This window comes from Muscardinus avellanarius (genome assembly GCF_963383645.1).
Source record: "Muscardinus avellanarius genome assembly, chromosome: 10".
Taxonomy (NCBI): Eukaryota; Metazoa; Chordata; class Mammalia; order Rodentia; family Gliridae; genus Muscardinus; species Muscardinus avellanarius.
In genome coordinates, this window is record NC_137796.1 from 18950416 (window position 1) to 18970810 (window position 20395).

The following is a 20395-nucleotide window of genomic DNA, read 5'->3' on the forward strand; positions in this document are numbered from 1 at the left end:
ATGGCGGAGTCGCTGCCCCTGGAGGTGAGAGGAAGCCGCCTTCAGGCCTGGCTCCGGACAGGCCCCGCCCTCGGGGTCCCGAGCTTTGGGGAAGGCCAGTCAGACAGCTCGCCCGGCGCCTCCCGCCTGGCGGAAACGACCCGCCCGGCGGATCCCGGTACCTGCAAGCTCTGGGTAACGGCTCTGCTTTGGGGCCACCCCGTTCCGTTAGCTTGGGACCATCCTCACCTTCCCCATCGGCCCCAGGAGATGGCTGTTCTGTCACCTCAGCCAGGACAGACCTTTTGCCCATCCCCTTCATTTGAGATGGCCATGGCTTCTCCTTCAGTTCTGGAAGATGTCTGCTCCATCCCATCGTCACTGAAGGTTAACCCATCTTATGCCCATTGGCCCCGTGGGTTGTTCACTCCATTTCCTTCACCACCTCTCCCTGGCAGTGGGAAACAAACCACTTGCTCTCCATCAATTCTGAGAATGATTGCTGAAGTCCTTGAGTGAAGACAGGCCCGTTCGTGATCCCCTAGGCCCTTAGTGATGTCTGCTACTACCTAGTTCACCTATTGGTGCCCTTGTGCCTTCTCCTTAGCGGGTGGCAACACTCCTCTGCTCTCCTGCGCCAGGAGATAAGAGGCTTTGTCTCCAGTGGCTTTGTGGCATGGCCTCTCATCCCTGTACCTTGAGGATCGGCAGCCTCCTCCCGCTGTCTACCAGGACGTTCTTCCTCCGTCCACCAATGCTCCCTCTCCTTAGCAAAACATAGGCCATCTCCCACTTCGATGAATATCTTGCATGACATTCTTTTCTCCTTTGTCCCTAGAGGCTATCCATCCATCCCCATGGGTCCCATGAATGACCAGTCATATTTCTAGTAGACCCTTGCGATGGGATTTGCTCCAGCCTTAGTCTTTCTCCTCTAGTCTTCTAGAGAGGGTACCGTTCTCAGCTTAATGAATCATGCCCCCCACCCCGTGATGACAGCCATGTTTCCCTCTACCTTTTCTCCTGGGGTTAGCTGCTCAACCTAGAAGACAAAATTGGCCACTGTCTTAAAAAAGGCTTTCCTGCCTTCATCTAGAATGGAACTTGGTCATTCTCAATCCCCATCAGTACTCTCTTCCCCAAGCCTCCTCTCCTTTGCCTAGCTTATACTTCCAGACATTCTCCTCTCAATAATTGTCCTCCTTATCTCCCCACCCCTTCCCTAAGCAAACTTCAGGGTGAAAATAGAGGTAGAGGACTGTGACTCTCTGTCCTTAATTCAATCCTCTGAGCACCTCAGAGGTGCTCAGTGTCTGAGAAAGTAAGAACAAACCAAAATGAGTTGCTGAAGTCAAGTTTAGGAAAAACTATGGTCTAGATTTTAAGAAATGTATCTATTTCAGCCAGGCGTGATGGCATACACTTGCAATCCCAGTTCTTGGGAGGCTGAGACAGGAGGATCACAAGTTTGCAGCCAGCCTCAGTTACTTAGTGAGACTCTCTGCAACATGAAGGAGAGAGAGAGAGAGAGAGAGAGAGAGAGAGAGAGAGAGAGAGAGAAGAGGGGGGGAGAGAGAGAGAGAGAGAGAGAGAGAGAGAGAGAGAGGGAGGAAAGGAAGAGAGGAGGGGGGGAGGGAGGGAAAGAGTGAGAAGGAAAGAAAGAGCCAGGCATGGTGGCGCACACTTTGTAATCCCAGCATTTGGGAGGCTGAGACAGGAGGATCATGTTTCGTGGACAGCCTCAGCTACTTAGTGAGGCCCTTTGCAACTCAGTGAGACCCTGTTTCAAAATAAAGAATAAAAAATAGGGATGAGGGTGTCACTCAGCAATAGAATATCCCTGGGTTCTATCCCCAGTACCGCAAAAAAGAAAAAGAAAAAAAAGAAAGAGATAAAGTAAAGAAAGACTATTTTATACATATAAAAACAGTCTTAGAAAAGTCATGTACCTTGCCTGGAGATACACCTAGGAAGTGGTGGAGCTGCGATTTGAATGTATCTGGGTTAATCTGGCCTGAAGTCTGTTTTGTACCTGTCATGTCCTCTGTAAGGACAGAGGAATGTTAGTTCACAGTGCTGCCAGGACCTTCAGGTGGAATGCACTATTGGCATTGAAGGGGAAATGCGCCACCACACCCGGCTCTTTATTCTCTATTTTGAGACAGGGTCTCACTAAGTTTCAGAAGGCCTCACTAAATAACTGAGACTGTCAGTGAACCTGCGATCCTCTTGCCTCAGCCTCCCAAGTACTGGGATTACAAGCCTGCGCTACCATGCCCGGCCTCTCATTTTATTTTTTATTTGGAAACAAGGTCTTGCTAAATTGCTGAGAGCCTCGCTAAGTTACTGAGGCTGTCCTCCAACCTGCAATCCTCCTGTCTCAGCCTCCCAAATACTGAATTACAGGTGTGCACCACCACGCCCGGCTCCCAGGCCCCTTTACATAAAGTCTCCAACCTCACCACTTGTAGCCTCACAGAGCTTAGGCGGAAGGGAGCTCAGAGCCTCCCAGGCTGGGTCTTGCTAGGATCATATCTTAACAGCCAGCTGAGAAAGTGAGTTGGCAGCGGAGAAAATGGGAAAAGAGTGGGGGGTCCCAGATCTGGACTGTGAGAATGGGGGCGGGTAGGGGGGTTCAGAGGATCAAGGAGGAATCTCTGACTTGCGGTGCTCCAGATCTATGCAAGAGGCTGTGCTGTGCTGCTTAATAAACCCATTTAAATTGCACTACAGAGCCGGGCGTGGTGGCGCACGCTTGTAATCCCCGCGCTTGGGAGGCTGGGACAGGAGGATCACAGGTTCTCGGCTAGCCTCAGCTACTTAGTGAGGCCCTCTGTAACTTATGAGACCCTGTTTCAAAATAAAGAATAAAAAATAGGACTGGGGGTATGGCTCGGAAGTAGAAAGTCTCTGGGTTCAATCCCCAGTACCGTGAAAAAAAAAAAAATCACTACAACTTCATTTTTACAGCTCAAACAAGGCTGAGAGGCCAGTCAGTGGAGAAGGGACTTGAACTAGGTTTATCTGGTCCCAATGCCCCAGGCTTGGCCTGCCAAACTGGGCGGGAAGTTTTGATTCTTACCCCAGTTGGTACAAGCCTGCCCTCAGCTGGGCCTCAGGAAAAGGTTTATTCACAGTAAAGATGCCTAGAGGCCTGGCATGGTGGCACACACTTATAATCCGAGCATTCGGGAGGCTGAGACCAGAGGATCAGGGTTCGCAACAGCCTCAGCTGCTTAGTGAGGCCCTTTGCAACTCAGTGAGACCTAGTTTCAAAAAATAAAAAGACCAAAAATTTAGGACTGGGGGTGTAGCTTGGAGGTACACTGCCCCTGGGTTCCATCCCCAGTACCGGAAAAAAAAAAAAATGCCTGGAGGCTGGAGAGGGGATGGGGTGCTCTGCCGCTCCAGACCCAAGGTGAACTAGAAGCCAGGCTCAGGCGCCCTGGGACCCACGTGCGATCCGCTGGAGGAGGCTCCAAAGGCCCCGGCGCTAACAGCCTCCCAACGCCCTGTCTTTTTCCCTCAGATGCTCACATATATTCTGAGCTTCCTGCCTCTGTCAGATCAGAAAGAGGCCTCCCTCGTCAGTCGGGCTTGGTACCATGCAGCCCAGAATGCCCTACGGGAGGTAAGGCGCCCACCTCACCTGGCCCATTCCAGATGCCTGTCACTTGGCTCCCTGCTGAGCTGCTCATGGATCATTAGCCATCATCCATTCCTATATGCTCATGCAATCATATCCACCAGGCTCTGGGAACAGGGTTGGGGTTGTACAGGTGAATAAGACAGAGTCCTCTTAGGAGCTCGTGGTCCAGTGAAGGAGCAAGACAAGTAATAGGCATGGCCATGGCACTGTGTGCTCAGTGCTGAGATGAGAGGGTGCCATAGGGACACCAAGGAGGACATCCAGCTGGGCGTGGTGGCACACACTATAACCCAGTGCTTGAGAAGCTGGGACAGGAGGATTACAAGTGCCCAGCCAGCCTCAGCAACTGAGACCCTCAGCATCCTAGTGAGACCCGGTTTCAAAACAAAAAAATCATAAAAAGGGGATGCTGAGGGTATAGCTCAGAGGTAGAATGTCCTTGTATTCAATCCCCAGTACCACATACACACACACACACACAAAAAAAAAAAAAACACCCACGAATGCCATATAGAGAACTGAGATACACGTGGGAGAAGTAGGAGATGAGATTAGAATGGGCCAGATACGGCTGGCAGAGGTGCCAGCTTGGGCTTTCTCAGTATTGCCATCTCGGCGCCTTTAAGGAATGTCAGGGTAGGCGAGTGATAGTGTGTGACTTGTGTCCTGGAGCTCCGCAGTGCAGAGTTGGCCAGGAGCTGAATGCAGACATCCTGCTAGTGCGAAAGGCAAGCAACGCTAGCTCTTGTTTGAATTACGATTTCTTTGATCATTGGTGAGGTTGGACACTTTTTCTCAGTAGCTGACCATTTGTATTTTCCTCTTCTTTTTTCTTTCATGTTCATTATCCATTTAGCTAGTAGGATCTTCATATTTTTCTTACCCCTTTGTATGAACTTTTTATATTTTAAATAGATTAATTCTTTATATACCTATTGAAATATATTCTAATACATTTGCCTTTTAATTTGGTAGATATTTTTTATTGATGAGCTACAGAAATTAAATTTTTGTGTTGTTGATTCTGAACATCCTTTTTAAAATTTCTTTCATTGTTGTCTAAATTTAAAGATCCCTTGTCCCTTCAGGGATTTGATAAATATATCCTATTTTTCTTGTTTGTTTGTTTGTTTGTTTGTTTCAAAATGATCTTAATTTTTAGAGCAGTTTTAGGTTCATAGCAAAGTCATTTTTTCTGTCTTTTTTAAGTTCTGTTTTAAGTTTGAATGTTTATTGGCGAGATTTCATTTTGTTATTAGATAAGCTAATCTTATTAGCTTTAAAATAGCTCCAACATCATTTATGCCTAATCTTCCACTCCCTTCTTGGGTTGGAACTCTCCTGTCATATATCAAATGTTTATGTGTAAGTAGGATCTTTTGTTGAATTATCTACCGTATTGTTGAACTATGTTTCTAAAAGGATTTGATTTTGAACTTGTTGAAATTTGAAGTGTGAGCTATCTAGATGGTAAGACCAAATTGGTAGTTGAATTTCTGGGTGAAGAATTCAAGAAAAAGGTCTGGGTAATAAATATAGATTTATGTATTATTAAAAAATGGATGGGTGGGAGGCCAAGACGGGAGAATTTCAGATTTATTTTTCTTTTTTGGTATGGCACTGGGGATTGAACCCAAGGACATTCTACCTCTGTGCTATACCCCCAACCCTATTTTTTATTTTTTTTTTTTTCGGGTCTGGGGATGGAACCCAGGGGCATTCGACCTCTGAGCTACACCCCCTGCCCTATTATTTTTATTCTTTATTTTGAAACTGGGTCTCACTGAGTTGCAGAGGGCCTCACTAAGTAGCTGAGGCTGTCCGCAAACCGCGATCCTCCAGTCTCAGCCTCCCAAATGCTGGGATTACAAGTGTGTGCCATCATGCCCAGCTTTATTCTTTATTTTGAAACAAGGCCTCACCAAGTTGCAGAGGGCCTAAGTAGCTGAGGCTGGCTACAAACCTGTGATCCAGTGGTGCCATGCACCACCACGCCTGGCCTGAGAATTTCAGATTCTTGAGCAGCCAGCAATAGCAAGACTCTCTGAAAACCTAGCGAGATCCTGTTTCAAAATATAAAATAAAGCTGGGCGTGGTGGTACATGCCTGTAATCCCAGTACTTGGGAGGCTGAGATAGGATTGCAGACTTGAGGACAACCTCAGCAAGTAGTGAGGCTCTCATCAACCTAGCAAGATCCTATTTCAAATTAAAAATAAAATAGGGCTAGGGGTATAGCTCAGAAGTAAAATACCCCTGGGTTCAAAACCTAGTGTCCTAAAAAAGTACACGCGCGCGCACGTGTGTGTGTGTGTGTGTGTTTGTGTGTGTGTGTGTGTGTGTGTGTGTGTGTGTGTGCAATAAAAATTACTGCGGATGTAGGTCAGAAGTAGGATGCCCCGGGTTCAATCCCCAGTACCACACACACACACACACACACAAAGGGTGGATGGAAGTGAAGCCATAGATCTGAGTGACCTCCCCCAGGGAGAGTAGGAACAGCTAACAGGCCACAGAGAATGTTCCAGGGGACGGCACCAATTTGGAGAGCAGAAAGAAGGCGACATCTACAGAGGGGACTGAGGAGATCCCAGAGAGAAGGGCCCAGAAGTCCAAGACAGGAGGGCATGTAGAGGAGCTGGTGGATGATTAATGGTAAAGCCCAGAAAAATAAAGAGCAGATAGTGTCCATGGTATCTGTTCTCCAAGGAAGCCACCAGGGGCTCTGTCACCATCTGGGGGAAAAGAAAGCCAGACAGTCTGAGGAGCGAATGAGAGAAGTGTAGAGTGACCTCATTTGCCAGAAATTTCCCCATAGAATAAAAGGAATAAATTGCAAGCCAGGCGTGGTGGCACATGCCTGTAATCCTAGGACTCAGGAGGCTAAGACTAGAGGGTTGCAGGTTCAAAGCCAGCCTCTGCAACGTAGGGAGGCTCTCAGCAATCTAGTGAGAGCCTGCTTCCACATAAGAAACAAAATCGAGGCCGGGCGTGGTGGCACACGCTTGTAATCCCCGCGCTTGGGAGGCAGAGACAGGAGGATCACGCAGGTTCGAAGCCAGCCGCGTGCGCTGGCTTAGGAGACCCTGTTTCCAAATAAAAAAAATGTAAAAATAGGTCTGGGAGTGTAGCCCGAAGGTAGAAGGGCTTCCGGGAACCCCAGTACCACCAAAAAAAAAAAAAAAAAAAAAAAAGAAAATCGATCTGGGGTATAGCATGGAGGTAGAATGCCTCTGGATTCAATCCCTAGTACCAAATAAGTAAATTAATTAAATTAAATAAAGAAATTGCACAGAATTGAGAGGTTGAAGTGGGCTTGACAAAAGAATGTCGATTAAGAGAAATCTGAAATGTGATCAATGCTTAAGGGAGAGAGTGCCTAGAGAGAGATGAGTGTTGGGAGGGAAGAAGCCAAGGATGGTGGGTGCCACCTGAGATGGTGGCAAAGGCAGGCTGTAGTGCACAAGGCCCGGTCTTGCACAGAATGGAGAATACACAGCTCTGCCCGAGGAAGCAGAGGAGCGGGGATAGAAGCATGGAGCTGGCTGTGGAGGAAGTTCCCCAGAGGCATCCCCTGCCTCGGTGGCCCCTTGGTGCTGTGAATTCTGAGGCCAAGTTGTCTCCGGAGAGTAGGAAGAAAGGCAGAAGCCAGGGCCGAGGGATTTTTTGTTTTGTTTTGTTGTGGGTCTGGGGATGGAACCCAGGGGCATTCAACCTCTGAGCTACACTCCTTGCCCTATTTTTCATTCTTTATTTTGAAACAGGGTCTCTCTAAGTTGCAGAGGGCCTCACTAAGTAGCCAAGGCTGTCAGCAAACCGTGATCCTCTGGTCTCAACCTCCCAAATGCTGGGATTGCCCGGCATTTTTTTTTCTTTTTTTTTTTTTTTTTGGTGGTACTGGGATTCCTGGAAGCCCTTCTACCTCCAGCCTACACTCCCAGACCTATTTTTACATTTTTATTTGGAAACGGTCTCCTAAGCCAGCACGTGCGGCTGGCTTAGAACCTGCGCGATCCTCCTGTCTCTGCCTCCCAAGCGCGGGAATTACAAGCGTGTGCCACCACGCCTGGCACCGGCATTATGTTTTTAGTCTGAAGACAAAAGGAAGATAAGAATAAGCTGGGCCAGCATGGTGGTGCACGCTTGTAATCCCAGCATTCAGGAGGCTGAGACAGGAGGATCGCTTCACGGCCAGCCTCAGCTACTTAGCGAGGCCCTCCACAACGCAGCGAGACCCCATTTTAAAGTAAAGAATAAAAAATAGGGCTGAAGGTGAAGCTAGGAGGTAGAATGCCCCTGGGTTCCATCTTCAGCACCACAAAAAAAAAAAAAAGGAGGAGGAGGAGGAGGAGGAAGGTAAGAAATAACTAGACAAATTCAAATGTTGTCTGTGCCAAGGACTGTGCTGGTCACTGGGGAGACAGAGGGAGGAAGACGCAGCACTCCAGGGCTCGTAGTGAGGAGGGGATGGGCGTCAGCAAGCAGGGACTGGTGAGCCGGGCGTGGTGGCGCACGCTTGGCATCCCAGTACTTGGGATCACGGGAGGATCACAGGTTCGTGGCCAGCCTCAGCTACTTGGTGAGGCCCTCTGCAACTTGGTGAGACCTTGTTTCAAAAACAAAGAATAAAAATCAGGGCTGGAGGTGTAGCTCATAGGTAGAATGCCCCTGGGTTCAGTCAGAGAAAAGATTCACAAAAGACTCCGTGGAGAAAGGGAGGGAGGGAGAGAGAGAGAGATTTGACAAGTGGACACATAGGAGTAGGTAAGGAGAAACCCCCAAAACAGAAAAAGTAGCTGAACAGAGGGATGGCAGAATGAGACAAAGATCACAAGTGGGAATTCCTGGAGCTGGGTGGAGAAGAGGGGAGGGCACACCTGGGAAATGGGCTGAGGTAGGCCGCCATCTGGCAGAGAAGGGCTGGACGCCACCAGGAAACAGCATCTTCCTACGACGGAGACCTGTCTGAGGGTCTGAAGAGCAGTCACTTTTGCCTTTAGGGAGGGATCACCCTGCAACTAGATCAAGGATGGAATGGAGCCAGGGAAATTGGTGGCCAGGACCTGATGCGGAATCTGCTGGGACATTCCTAGCAGGCGGCAGAGGACTTGACTGAGGAACTAAGGCAGAAATCGTGAGCTTGGACCAGAGGCGCACATTTCAATGTATCAAGGAAGGGATGGAAGAGACTTTGGTTATTATGGATGTTGGGGGTGAAAGTGACCAGTACAGGGTGCTGACAGTTTAAGAAGAGGAACAGGCCAGGGGTGGTGGTGCACACCTGTAATTCCAGTACTTGGAGGCTGAGACAGGGGGGTCACAGGTTTGAGACTAGCCTCAGCAACTTGGTGAGGCCTCAGCAACTTAGTGAGACCCTGTTTATTTTATTATTTATTTATTTATTTATTTATCTATTGGGTCTGGGGATGGAACCCAGGGGCATTTGACCTCCAAGTTACACCCCCTGCCCTATTTTTTATTCTTTATTTTGAAACCGGGTCTCACTGAGTTGCTGAGGGCCTCACTAAGTAACTGAGGTTGTCTGCGAACCACGATCCTCGGGTCTCAGCCTCCCAAATTCTGGGATTACAAGCATGCGCCACCACACCCGGCCAAGTGAGATCCTGTTTAAAAACAAAAAATAATGCCGGGCATGGTGGTGCATGCTTGTAATCCCAGTACTTGGGAGGCTGAGACAGGAGGACCTTAGGTTCAAAATCAGCCTCAGTAACTTAACAAGGCTCTCAGCAACCTAATGAGGCTCTGTTTCCATATAAGATGTAAAATTGGACTGGGCTGTAACGGGGAGGAAGAATGCCTCTGAGTTTATTCCCCCATACCAAAACAAAACAAAACAAGCCAGACGTGGTGGCAAATGCTTATAATCCCAGTACTTGGGAGGCTGAGACAGGAAGGATCACAGATTCACAGCCAGCCTCAGCTAGTTAGTGAGGCCCTCTGCAACTTAGTGAGACCCTGTTTCAAAATAAAAAACAAAAAATAGGTCTGGAGGTATAGCTTGGTGGTAGAATACCCCTGGGTTCAATCGCAAGTGCTGAAAAAAAATAATAAAACTTAGGAGGTGAGACAGGATCTCAAGCTCAAAGCCAGCATCAGCAACTTAGGTCTGGGGATGCAGCTCAGAGGTGGAAGTGTCTGTATTTCATCCCTAGTACCACAAAAATAAAATAATTAAATAAAATAGGGCTAGGGGTATAGGCCTAGGAGTGTCGCTCAGAAGCATAACATCCCTAGGTTCAATCACCAGTACCACAGAAAAAGAAAAAGAGGAGCAAAGTTAGGGGTGAGATGGCAGATTTGGATTTGGCCATGTTGTATTGAGTATTTTAGAGCAAAGCAGTTGGCTCCTAGGGTCTGGTGTTCAGGAAAATGGATTAGAAAGAACATAGAAAGCCGGGCGTGGTGGTGCACACTTGTAATCCCAGCATTGGGGAGGCTGAGACAGGAGGATTGCAGTCCGCGGCCAGCCTCAGCTACTTAGTGAAGCCCTTGCAACTCAGTGAGACCCTGTTTTAAAATAAAGAATAAGCCGGGCATGGTGGCACACGTTTGTAATCCCTGCGCTTGGGAGGCTGAGACAGATCGCACAGGTTCTAAGCCAGCCTCAGCTACTTAGTGAGGCTCTCAGCAATTTAGTAAGACCCCGTTTCCAAATAAAGTATAAAATAGGGCTGGGAGTATAGCCCGGAGGTAGAAAGCCTCAGAGTTCCACTCCCAATACCACCAAAAAATAAAAATAAAAAAATAAAAAATAGCTTGGCCTGGTGGTGCACGCCTGTAATCCCCGTACTTGGGAGGCAGAGACAGGAGGTTTGTGGAGGTTCGAAGTCAGCCTTACTGGCTTAAGAGACCCTGTTTCCAAATAAAAATATAAAAAATAGGTGTCTGGGAGTGTAGCCCGGAGGTAGAAGGGTTTCCAGGAACCCCAGTACCACCAAAATAAAATTAAATAAATAAAATAAGCCGGGCGTGGTGGTGCACGCTTGTAATCCCAGCGCTTGGGAGGCTGAGACAGGAGGATCGCACAGGTTTGAAGCCAGCCTCAGCTACGTAGTGAGGCTCTCAGCAACTTAGTAAGACCCTGTTTCCAAATAAAATATAAAATAGGTGGAGTATAGCCTGGAGGTTAAAAGCCCCTGGGTCCCCCCCCCAGTACCACCAAAATAAATAAATAAATAAAATAAAGAATAAAAGCTAGCACTAGGGCTGGGGGTGTAGCTCAGAGGTAGAATGTCCCTGGGTTCCATCCCTAGTACCACAAAAATAAAAAAATAAAAACTAGGGCTAAGGGTGTAGCTTGGAAGTAGAATGCCTGTGGGTTCCGTCCCCAGTACTGCAAAAAAAAAAAAAAAAGAAAAAAGAAAATAGTTAGATTATCCCATGGGATGAAGTACAGTGTGCCCAGGAGCACATGGAAGAGAAGAAGAGGAGAAAGAGAGAGAGGATGAAGGAGGAGGAGGAGGAGGAGGAGAGAGAGACGCACGTGTATGTAACAAGCCAGGGGAACTGAGTCGTCTAAAGACTGGGTCTCCCATCCAAGCGCTGCCCAAGCCTGACCTGCTTAACTTCCAAGATGAGGCACACTGAGGGCGGTATGGCCATACTGGACTGTGCCTTTCTTCCTTGGGGAGGCTGACGTGCAGGCAGGAGGGAAGACCCTGGCCTCTTTGCAGCGTTCTGTATCCCCAGCACAGACCCCGATCCCGAGGAGGGAGCAGTCTTGCCATCCCTGGCCAGGCAAGGAGAGTGGGCACAGCAGCCAGCCCTAAGGAGAGGCAGCGGAGGGAGAGGCCTCAGGGAGGCCAGCCTTGAAGGAGAGGGCAAAGGGCAGCGCCGGCCCCCTGGGTGTCAGTGAGGTGGAGGAGGAGGCTGGTCAGTGGCTGGGATCTTGGTGTTCACCACTGTTGCGCTGGGGCTGGTCTAGCTCAGTATAAGCTCCAGAGAGGGTGTTGACAAAGACCCATTTGGTGCCTCTGCAAAGCTCAGCCCCATGGGAACACTGGGACGCTAGGCCATGAGCACCTGGGCATCTAGGGTCCCGCCCATACCTCACCACCACCATATTGCAGAGAGCAATCTGCAGAATCCTGTCGGCAGGAGCCACCTTCCAGGGGCCATGCACAAGCAGGCTGGTGAGGCTTTGCTGTGAGACACTGGCCTATCAAGCCAGGCTGGGGCCTGTGTCTCACCAGCCCAGTTAGGATGCTGGACTTGGTGGCTCCTTATCCCCCTGACCTCTTCCCCCGTCCACTCCATCCCAGTTTATCTCAAAAGAGGATGCAGGCAAAAGGAGCACGTGCACCGGACTCTGCCCAGTGCCCTGTGGAGCCAGAGCAGACGACGGCTGGGCTTCTGCCTCCTGCTGCCCTCTCCTGTCAAGGTGCTTTAAGTCCCCCCGCAGAGACCAGTGCCCAGGGCACCAGCCCTGTATTCCTCTGGGCCTTTGGAAGGGAATAGGCACCTCAGCTTTGGATTCCAGCACCAAGCACAGGAAAGCATTCTCTCCGTCAGGAGGCTTTCCAAGCTGTATATTTTCTCAGCAGTCCTGGAGAGGAGCTTCACTAAGTACCACAAAACCCTGGAATCCCATAGTCAAGGAACAGGTATCACTTTAGAAGGTTCAGGGCATTTCCCACATGACTTTGCAATGGCTCATAAGATGCCAGAGTGGGGAAAGGAAGAGACTGGCTGGCCTCCCTGTGGGCGGCTGACTGGAGCTAGAGCGGGTGCACGTGCAGTCCTTCTTTGGACCTCTAGAGGCATCTTCACAGGCTCAGGAAGGTCCAAAGACCAGAACCCAGGAGCCTGGCTTCCTCCTGCTGCTGTACGCCCCACTGAGGTAAATATCCTGACATGCTGCTCCTGGGATCCCGCAGTTCACGCTGAGCTGTCCTCCAGGGCAGGGTAGGCCCCTGGGTCATGGTTTAGAGGATGCCCCCCTCTAACAAGAAAAATACTCGAGAGGGTAGGGTTGCAAGCCTCCTCCCTCCCCCAGTCGCTGAGTCCTTCTGACCAGGTCCTGCCTAGTGTGGGGTGGGCTTTGCTGGCCCAGGCCCTGGGGTGACTGCCAGCCCTCCCTTGGCTGTTTCGTCCACCTTTTCATAGCAGGGCAGGGGAGAGGGCCCAGCATTCCTGACTGCTCAGGCTTCAAGGCAGGGAAAGAGGCTGAGCCATGGCCAGAGCTGCGGCCTGCGGGGCTCTAGGCTCCTCAGCCACGTGTGAGTGGTGGGGCAGCTGCTGCCTGGGGACTAAGCTGTCCCTCCCCAGCCCTAGTTCATTCAGCTTTAGGCTGAGGTCTCCATGCAGTGCTTGGCAGTGGCTGGAGGCATGCTCTTCCTTTGCTTTCTACAGCCTTCCTTCTGCGATCTGTTCATCTCCCTCCCCAGCCTCACACTCTGGGATCTCCCCAGCTCTCCTTATATCTGAGCAAAGGACCTAGGCCCTTGCGAGTCCCGTTAACCCAGGACAAGGGAATCTGTGTTGAGTCTCTCCCCTGAAAGGACGGTGATCTGAAAGGGATCTGGAAGGAGAACCCAGAAGACAAGCCCTCCTTCTTGGGAGAGAGACCAGGAGCTAGTCCGGGTCTCTTATACATATTCCTTCCCCCATGACCTCCATGGTAGCTACTTCAGTGTGAGGAGGAGCCATATTTGGAAATGGGTTCCATGCTTCCTGCCAGAGTCCTATTGATAGGATTTCGCAAGAGCTCATTTTATGTGTTGCTTGGACCATTCTCTTTCCCTTTTGGTGCTGTTCTTAAGGCTTATTTTCACAGTTGCTGACAAGGTAGGTGTTTTGGGGAGCTTGCTTTCCTGTGTCAGGACCATGCTGATACTAGAACAAGATTTCCCCTTGCCTGAGATCTGGGCAAGAGATAGGAAACCGGGGCTAGCATTTGAGAAGCCAGGCCGGCTTCTCCCTCCTCCACAGACCTGTTACACACAAATTGCACCAACTTCCCCTTTGCTCCCTGTGGCAGAAGATCAAGATATGAGCCCGTCTATTCCCACAGCTTAGCCCTGAACTTACCTCCCAGGGTCCATTCCACTCCAGTTATGCGCTGCCCCTTCTTGCTGCTCTGCTTGTCTATGACAGAGCCAGCTCGACCTTCTTGGCACCCCTGGGACCTGCTCTCTTAGACCCCCAGAAATGCAAGGCTTTTTTACCTTGACAGATAGATGCCCTGTCCAGAGTTGTGCTGTGGGGATTCTCTAGGGACCAATTCCCGGCCACCAGTTCACACATACACACAGTTTTTCTTATATATAAAGCCTTTTTTTGTTGTTGATTTTGTACTACGGATTGAACCTAGCACCATTCTACCACTGCCCTTTTAATTTTTTATTTCAAAATAGGGTCTTGCTAAGTTGCTGAGGGAGTGCAGGCATGTGCCACCATGCCTGGCGTGTGTGTGTGTGTGTGTGTGTGTGTGTGTGTGTGTGTGTGTTGGACATAATAATGCACACCTATAATAGCAGCAGCTAAGGAGGCTGAGGCAGGAAGATAGCAAGTGTGAGGCCAGCCTGAGCATCTTAGCAAGAGCTTGTCAAAAAGGAAATTTTAAAATCTGGGGCCAGATGTGGTAGCAGATGCTTGGAATCCTTAGTACTTGGGAGGCTGATCTCAGTTCAAGGATCTCAGGTTCAAGACTAGCCTCAGTAACTTAGCAAGACCCTGTTTTATAGCCGGGAGTGGAGCACACTTGTAATCCCAGCATTTGGGAGGCTGAGACCAGAGGGTCATGGTTCACAGAGAGCCTCAGCTACTTAATGAAACCCTCTTCAACTTAGTGAGACCCTGTTTCAAAATAGAGAATAAAAAATAGGGCAGGGGGTGTAGCTTGGATTTCAAATGCCCCTGGGTTCCATCACCAGACCCACAAAAAAAAAAGACCCTGTTTTTTTAAAATTTTTATACCCCAAGAACAGCTGAAGGCAGGAAGAAAAGCTATTTATATGCCCTGGACCTGAGTGGCACTGGTACTTGGGAGGCTGAGACAGGAAGGCTGCAGGTTCAAGGACAGCCTCAGCAAGTAGTGAGACTCATCAATCTAGTAAGACCCTGTTTCAAAATAAAAATAAAATAGGTCTGGGGGTGTAGCTCAGAGGTAGAATGTCCCTGGATTCAATCTCCAGTAACACACACACAAACAGAGGAGTATCTCAGAGGTAAAGCCCCCAGCTACACCCCCTGCCCTATTTTTTATTCTTTATTTTGAAACAGGATCTCACTAAGTTGCAGAGGGCCTCACTAAGTAGCTGAGGCTGTTCGCGAACCGTGATCCTCTGGTGTCAGCCTCCCGAGTGCTGGGATTACAAGCGTGCGCCACCACGCCCAGCTAGCCCCTGGCTTTTAACCCCCGTACTTTATTTTTATCCCCCCGAGTCTGGGGATAGAACCCAGGGGCATTTGATCTCCGAGCTAAACCCCCTGCCCTCTTTTTTATTCTTTATTTTGAAACCGGGTCTCACTGAGTTGCGGAGGGCCTCACTAAGTAGCTGAGGCTGTCCACGAACCGTCATCCTCCAGGTCTCAACCTCCCAAATGCTGGGATTACAAGCGTGCGCTACCACGCCCGGCTACCCCTGTACTTTAAAAAAAAAAAAAAAAAGGAGAGGGACATGGATGTACCTCAGTGGTGGAGTGGAAAGCACCAGCTTAGCAAGTATGAGGCCCAGAGTTCAATTCCCAGGACCAAATAATTTTTTTTCTTGGAAAACATTCACATTTCTAGACACTCTGAGGCTACTAGGAGACAGGCCTCACTGCCTGTCCCAGACCTCTGGGACCTGGGCCACCGAGGGTTGTGGTGAGGACGCCAGCTTCTCTTCCTGCCTTCAGCTGCTCTTGGGGCTATTTATATGTTCTCTGGAAAGTGGAGGCGGCTGGTTCTTTGGCTAATGACAGCCTCCTGGAGTAGGAGGCGGGGTCCGTGGACCTCAGGGCCTCCTTGCTGAGAGTCCCAGAGTTGGGGCTTGGCACACTTTGTCCTCCCACCGAGGGCCTTCAGTAGGCCTCCTTCCAGGCCATCTCACAGCCTGCTGTGCTGAGCATGCCGACTCCCCACCCTGTGCCTGCCCCTGATGCTCACTCCCTTTGAAGCCCCAGCATGGCTTGTCTTCTCGGCTCCCACTTCCTACCCTCACCCCTCAACCACACACAACACCCCGTCACGGTGTGCCTCACTGCGGAAGGCCTTCCTTACCTGCCCTTAACCTCTGACCAAAGGGCTAACCTCAGGCCTGCTGCTGTCCCTTAGACAAACGTGCGGTACAACATCCCGGTGACCTCTGCCTCCCTCTCGGCCATAGAGAGCTTGGGCCTCAGGGGCATCTCCTGCATCGGCCTGACCAACCTGGATGGCTCGCCGGCCTCGCATCAGGTGCTACAGTCCATAGCCTACCACCTAGGCCCCCACCTGAAGAGCTTGTGCCTGGGTGGGGGGAGCCCCACAGAGGCCTCCTTCGTGACCCTGATCCTGGGATGCCCAGCCCTGCGCACCCTCGACCTCAGTGGCTGCAACAGCCTCTTCGCGTCGGGCACACTGCTAACTCAGCCTGAGACGGCGCAACGTGTCCGGCAGACGCTGAATGGCCTCTGTGAGCTCAACTTGGCTGGCCTGCGGGACCTGTCCGACCTCAGCTTCAACCAGCTCAGCAGCTGTGTCCCCAGCCTGGAGCGTCTTTCCCTGGCCTACTGCCACCTCACCTTTGAGCTGGGCCCAGCCCGGGGCTCCATTGGCCCCCAGGACTCCTCTCCCTCCCACCTGTCCTTCCACAACCTGCTGCGATTCGTGAGGGAGCGAGCTGGCAGGCTGCGTGCCCTGGACCTGAGTGGCACTGGCTTGCCTCCCGAGGCCCTACAGTCCCTGGGCCAGGTGGCCGGGCTGCAGCTGCAGGAGCTGAGCCTGCACAGCTGCCGGGACCTGTCCACAGAGGCGGTGGCCACACTGTGCCGCCAGCAACCAGGCCTCACTTCCCTGGACCTCAGTGGCTGCTCGGAACTGACCGATGGGGCGCTCCTGGCCGTGAGCCGGGGCCTGCGGCACCTGCGGCACCTGCGCCTGGGGAAGCTGCAGCGGCTGACAGATGCGGGCTGTGCCGCCCTGGGGGGCCTGCGGCAACTGCAGAGCTTGGACATGGCTGAGTGCTGCCTGGTGAGCGGGCAGGAACTAGCCCACGCCCTGGGCTCGGTGTGCAGAGCTCCACCCCCACTGGCTTCCCTCAGGCTGGCCCACTGCTCTTCGCTGAAGGTGAGCACGCCTTGCCCTCCCTTCCTCTTGGTGGGGCTGGAGGAGCTAGGTCTGTGGCCCCAGGGAGGGACCACCCAGTGTGTGTCCAAGGATAGTAGTCAAAACTGAACAGGTAGGCCACAGTCTGGAGCCTAAACTTGATGGTGCTGGCAGGCCACCCCGGAGCCCCCCATTTTGGGCCAAGATGTCTAAGACACCAAAGGTGCCCAGCCCAGATGTGGCCCAACACCCGACATGTCCAGTGAGTGGCTGCTGCGGTCTGGAGAAGGGCCGTGGTGGAAGAGAACGGCAAGGAAGGGGCTCTGAAGACAGCCCTGGGGTAGGGCCTCTGGGAGGGACTGTGAAGTGGGGACAGCAGGGTCGCTTCTTGGCTAAAGCCAGGCCCTTCGTGGGGCTTCGCCCTGTCCCTTGGGGTGGTCACCCTGTCTGAGAATGGCAGCCAGTGCCTGTTTAGCAGATTAGTCCTCCAGTCTATCAGTGTGACAAGGGCACTCCTAACCTAAAGCCACTCCCTGTCTTGTTCCATGCAAATGCCTCTCCCTCACCTACTCCATCTTCCCTCAGCCAGCAGCCTTTCTTAGTTGCTCTCTCAGGCCCTGTTCCTCTGCTTCCGCAGCTCCCTCTGCATCTTTCTACAGATCAGCCTCCTCTGCTCTGCTGCTCCTGTCCGACCTCCCCTAGCAGGTGGCAGCTCTGCCCCCACCACATCCTCACTGTTCTAGTTTGAGTTTTAGAGGCAGCTTATCTGATTGGCTCAGCTCAGGTCCACTCTGTTCCAACGGGCTGTGGTCAGAGAGTTGCCTCAGCCTACCCTTCAGCAGGGGCTGGGAGCACAGGCAGGGCAGCTGCTTTAGAAATTTCCACCTGCAAGCTGGGCGTGGTGATGCACGTTTGTAATCCCAGTACTTGGGAGGCTGAGACAGGAGAAGCACAGGTTCGCAGCCAGCCTCAGCTACATAGTGAGACCCTCCGAAACTTAGTGAGACTGTTTAAAAAAAAATAGGGCTGGGGGTATAGCTCAGAGGTAGAATGCCTCTGGGTCAATCCCCAATTACACATGCACACGCGCATACGTGCACACACACATACGCGCACACACACACACACACTTTCCGTCTGTCTTTTCTGCCCCAGCAAGGTCTTTGTCCTTAAGCAACCTCCTCCTTCCTCGGGCCCTCTAGTAGCTCCCCATTGTCATGAGGCAGACCCCTGCCAGGCTGGCGGCACATGCACAAGCCACTGTCCCATCCTTTCCTCCCTGGTTGCCTCCTAGGATGCCTCAGTGCTCTCCGTGATCCCAGTGCTGGGCCCAAGCCTCAGGGTGCTGGACTTATCTTCCTGCGTGGCCCTTACCAACCGGACTGTGCAGGCCATCTGTGCCTACCACACCCACCTCTCAGTCCTGCGCCTGGCCTGGTGCAAAGAGCTCCGTGACTGGGGGCTTCTGGGGCTGGAGGAACCAAGTGAGGAGGCGCCTCTGGGTTCCCAGGTGTGGGCTCGAGGTCAGGAAGGGTGGGGTGGCCGGGCTCTGTAGGAGCATTTAAGGACAAACCTAGGGAGAACCTGAGAAGCAGGGGTTTCTTCCCACAGCTATGCCCAGAGCTGGAGGATCTGGCCACAGCCCCCAAGGACACTTCTCCCAAGCCACAGGGCCCCTCTCTGCTCACGCTGCAGGCCCTGCAGGAGCTGGACCTCACAGCCTGCAGCAAGCTGACTGATGCCAGTTTGGCCAAGGTGTGGATAGGCTGAGGACCCTGGGGGCTGGAGCCAGGGGCCTGCGCCAATCCACATTGTTGGGGGGAGGGATATTTGAGGCACTTTAATATTTGAAATAAGTGAATCAACCCACAGTTTGCTTGGAAAAAAGTTCCTTGGAGATCCTTTCTCATGGCTCTGGTCCCTCCCTTGATAGGGGCAGGGAACTGGCAGGCCCCCGGGCTCTGGGCCCCGTATTCCATCCACCCCTCTCCCCCATCCTCGCAGGTGCTCCAGTTCCCCCAGCTGAGGCAGCTGTCGCTGAGCCTGCTGCCGGCGCTCACAGACGCGGGTTTGGTGGCTGTGGCCAGGGGCTGCCCCAGCCTGGAGCACTTGGCGCTGAGTCACTGCAGCGGCCTCAGCGACGAGGGCTGGGCCGGGGCAGCCGGGTCCTGGCCAAGGCTGCGGCACCTCAACCTGTCCAGCTGCAGTCTGCTCACAGAGCAGTGAGTGTACCTGACGACTCAGCAGAGGAAGCTAGGGTGGAGGGCTGAGCTGGGCCCACCGGGGCCAGCCTCATCTGGTGGCCTCCCCGCAGGACACTGGACACAATCAGACAGGCATGCAAGCAGCTCCGAGTGCTAGATGTGGCCATGTGTCCTGGTATCGACATAGCCGCCATCAGGCGCTTCCAAGCCCAGCTGCCACAGGTGACCTGTGTCCAGTCCCGCTTCGTGGGAGGGGCTGACCTGACCCTAACGCTCTGAGGCAGGTTAGTAAGCGGCCCTGCCGCTCTGCTTTCTTCAGCCCCAAAGCCCTGGCCCAGACCCCTGGACCTGGAGCTCACCCAGGGCCTCTTACCTCCCTCTACTGTGACCACGGGTGGGACCAATCCAGGGCAGCCCACGGGACATCCTGGCCCACAGGCAGGCAGGAACCGCTTTCCAGCCACATGTCACTACCGCAGGCCCCTGGGAATGCCAGCTGCATGTTGCTGTCACAGGGTCCCGCTGTCCTGGCCAAGCCCACAGGCAGCTGGGCCTGGTGCGGAGCACAGAGCCTGCACCTCCTCCAGCCCACTTCTTGGGCCCTGGGCCTGAGTTCCACCTGCTCTCTAGGGGCGCGCTTCCAGGCCCCACGGGCATCAAGCTTCGCCAGCCAAGCCACCAAGTTCACTGTAAACCCAAACAAGATTAAAAGTTCCAGGTTATACTCCTTGTCTGAAGTCCTCAGACTAAAGGGCCCCTCTGCTCATCTGTTCCCCCAAGCCCCACAGGCGCCACCACAGCCCCCAAACCCCGCAGGTGCCCCCACAATGGCCTTGGGGCCGGGCCACGATGGTCTGACTTGACCAGGCCCTACCTTCTTCCCCACCTGGTGGAGACTCAAAGGCCTGAGGCCTTTCCCAGCACCCTTTTCCCTGGACGCACCCTGCAGCGAAGGCCCAGGGTGGCAGGTGTTGCTGAGATGGTGGTGGCATGGACTGAGAAGGGAGACCTGACAGTATTTGGAGACTACACCTGGAGCCCAGGAGCAGACTGTTGTAGTGTGGTGGGCAGTCTCTGGACCCAGGTGTGGGCATCCTGGAGGCTCAAGGATCAGAAGTGTAGCTGGGGTGGGGTAGTGCTGCAGAGTTCTCCAGAGGAGGTGCCGTTTCATCAGTTCTCAAGGTAAAAGTTCTCAGTTTCTCAGGTAAATGTTGATGGTTAGTTAACTCTATCAAACGTGCTGTCTAGAGAACATGTCAGGCCTCTGGCCCTGTCCTCCTCACACTGCGTGAGGCGGCTTTGAGAGGGAAAA

General features: G+C 52.3%; 1 protein-coding gene across 2 annotated transcripts; it reads left to right on the forward strand.

Annotated features, from left to right (window-relative positions):
- Positions 1-19362, forward strand: LOC308268257 (uncharacterized protein; the record flags this gene model as incomplete). Of its 2 annotated transcripts, XM_080703382.1 has the most annotated exons (7): positions 1-24; positions 3509-3610; positions 15908-16900; positions 18174-18389; positions 18491-18634; positions 18884-19101; positions 19194-19362. In XM_080703382.1, the coding sequence occupies 7 exons, from the start codon at positions 1-3 to the stop codon at positions 19360-19362; spliced, it is 1866 nt and encodes a 621-aa protein (XP_080559508.1). The 2 variants fall into 2 exon arrangements, with proteins under 2 accessions (XP_080559508.1, XP_080559509.1); XM_080703383.1 differs by lacking the exons at positions 18174-18389; positions 18491-18634.
- Between the last annotated feature and the right edge of the window lie 1033 nt (positions 19363-20395).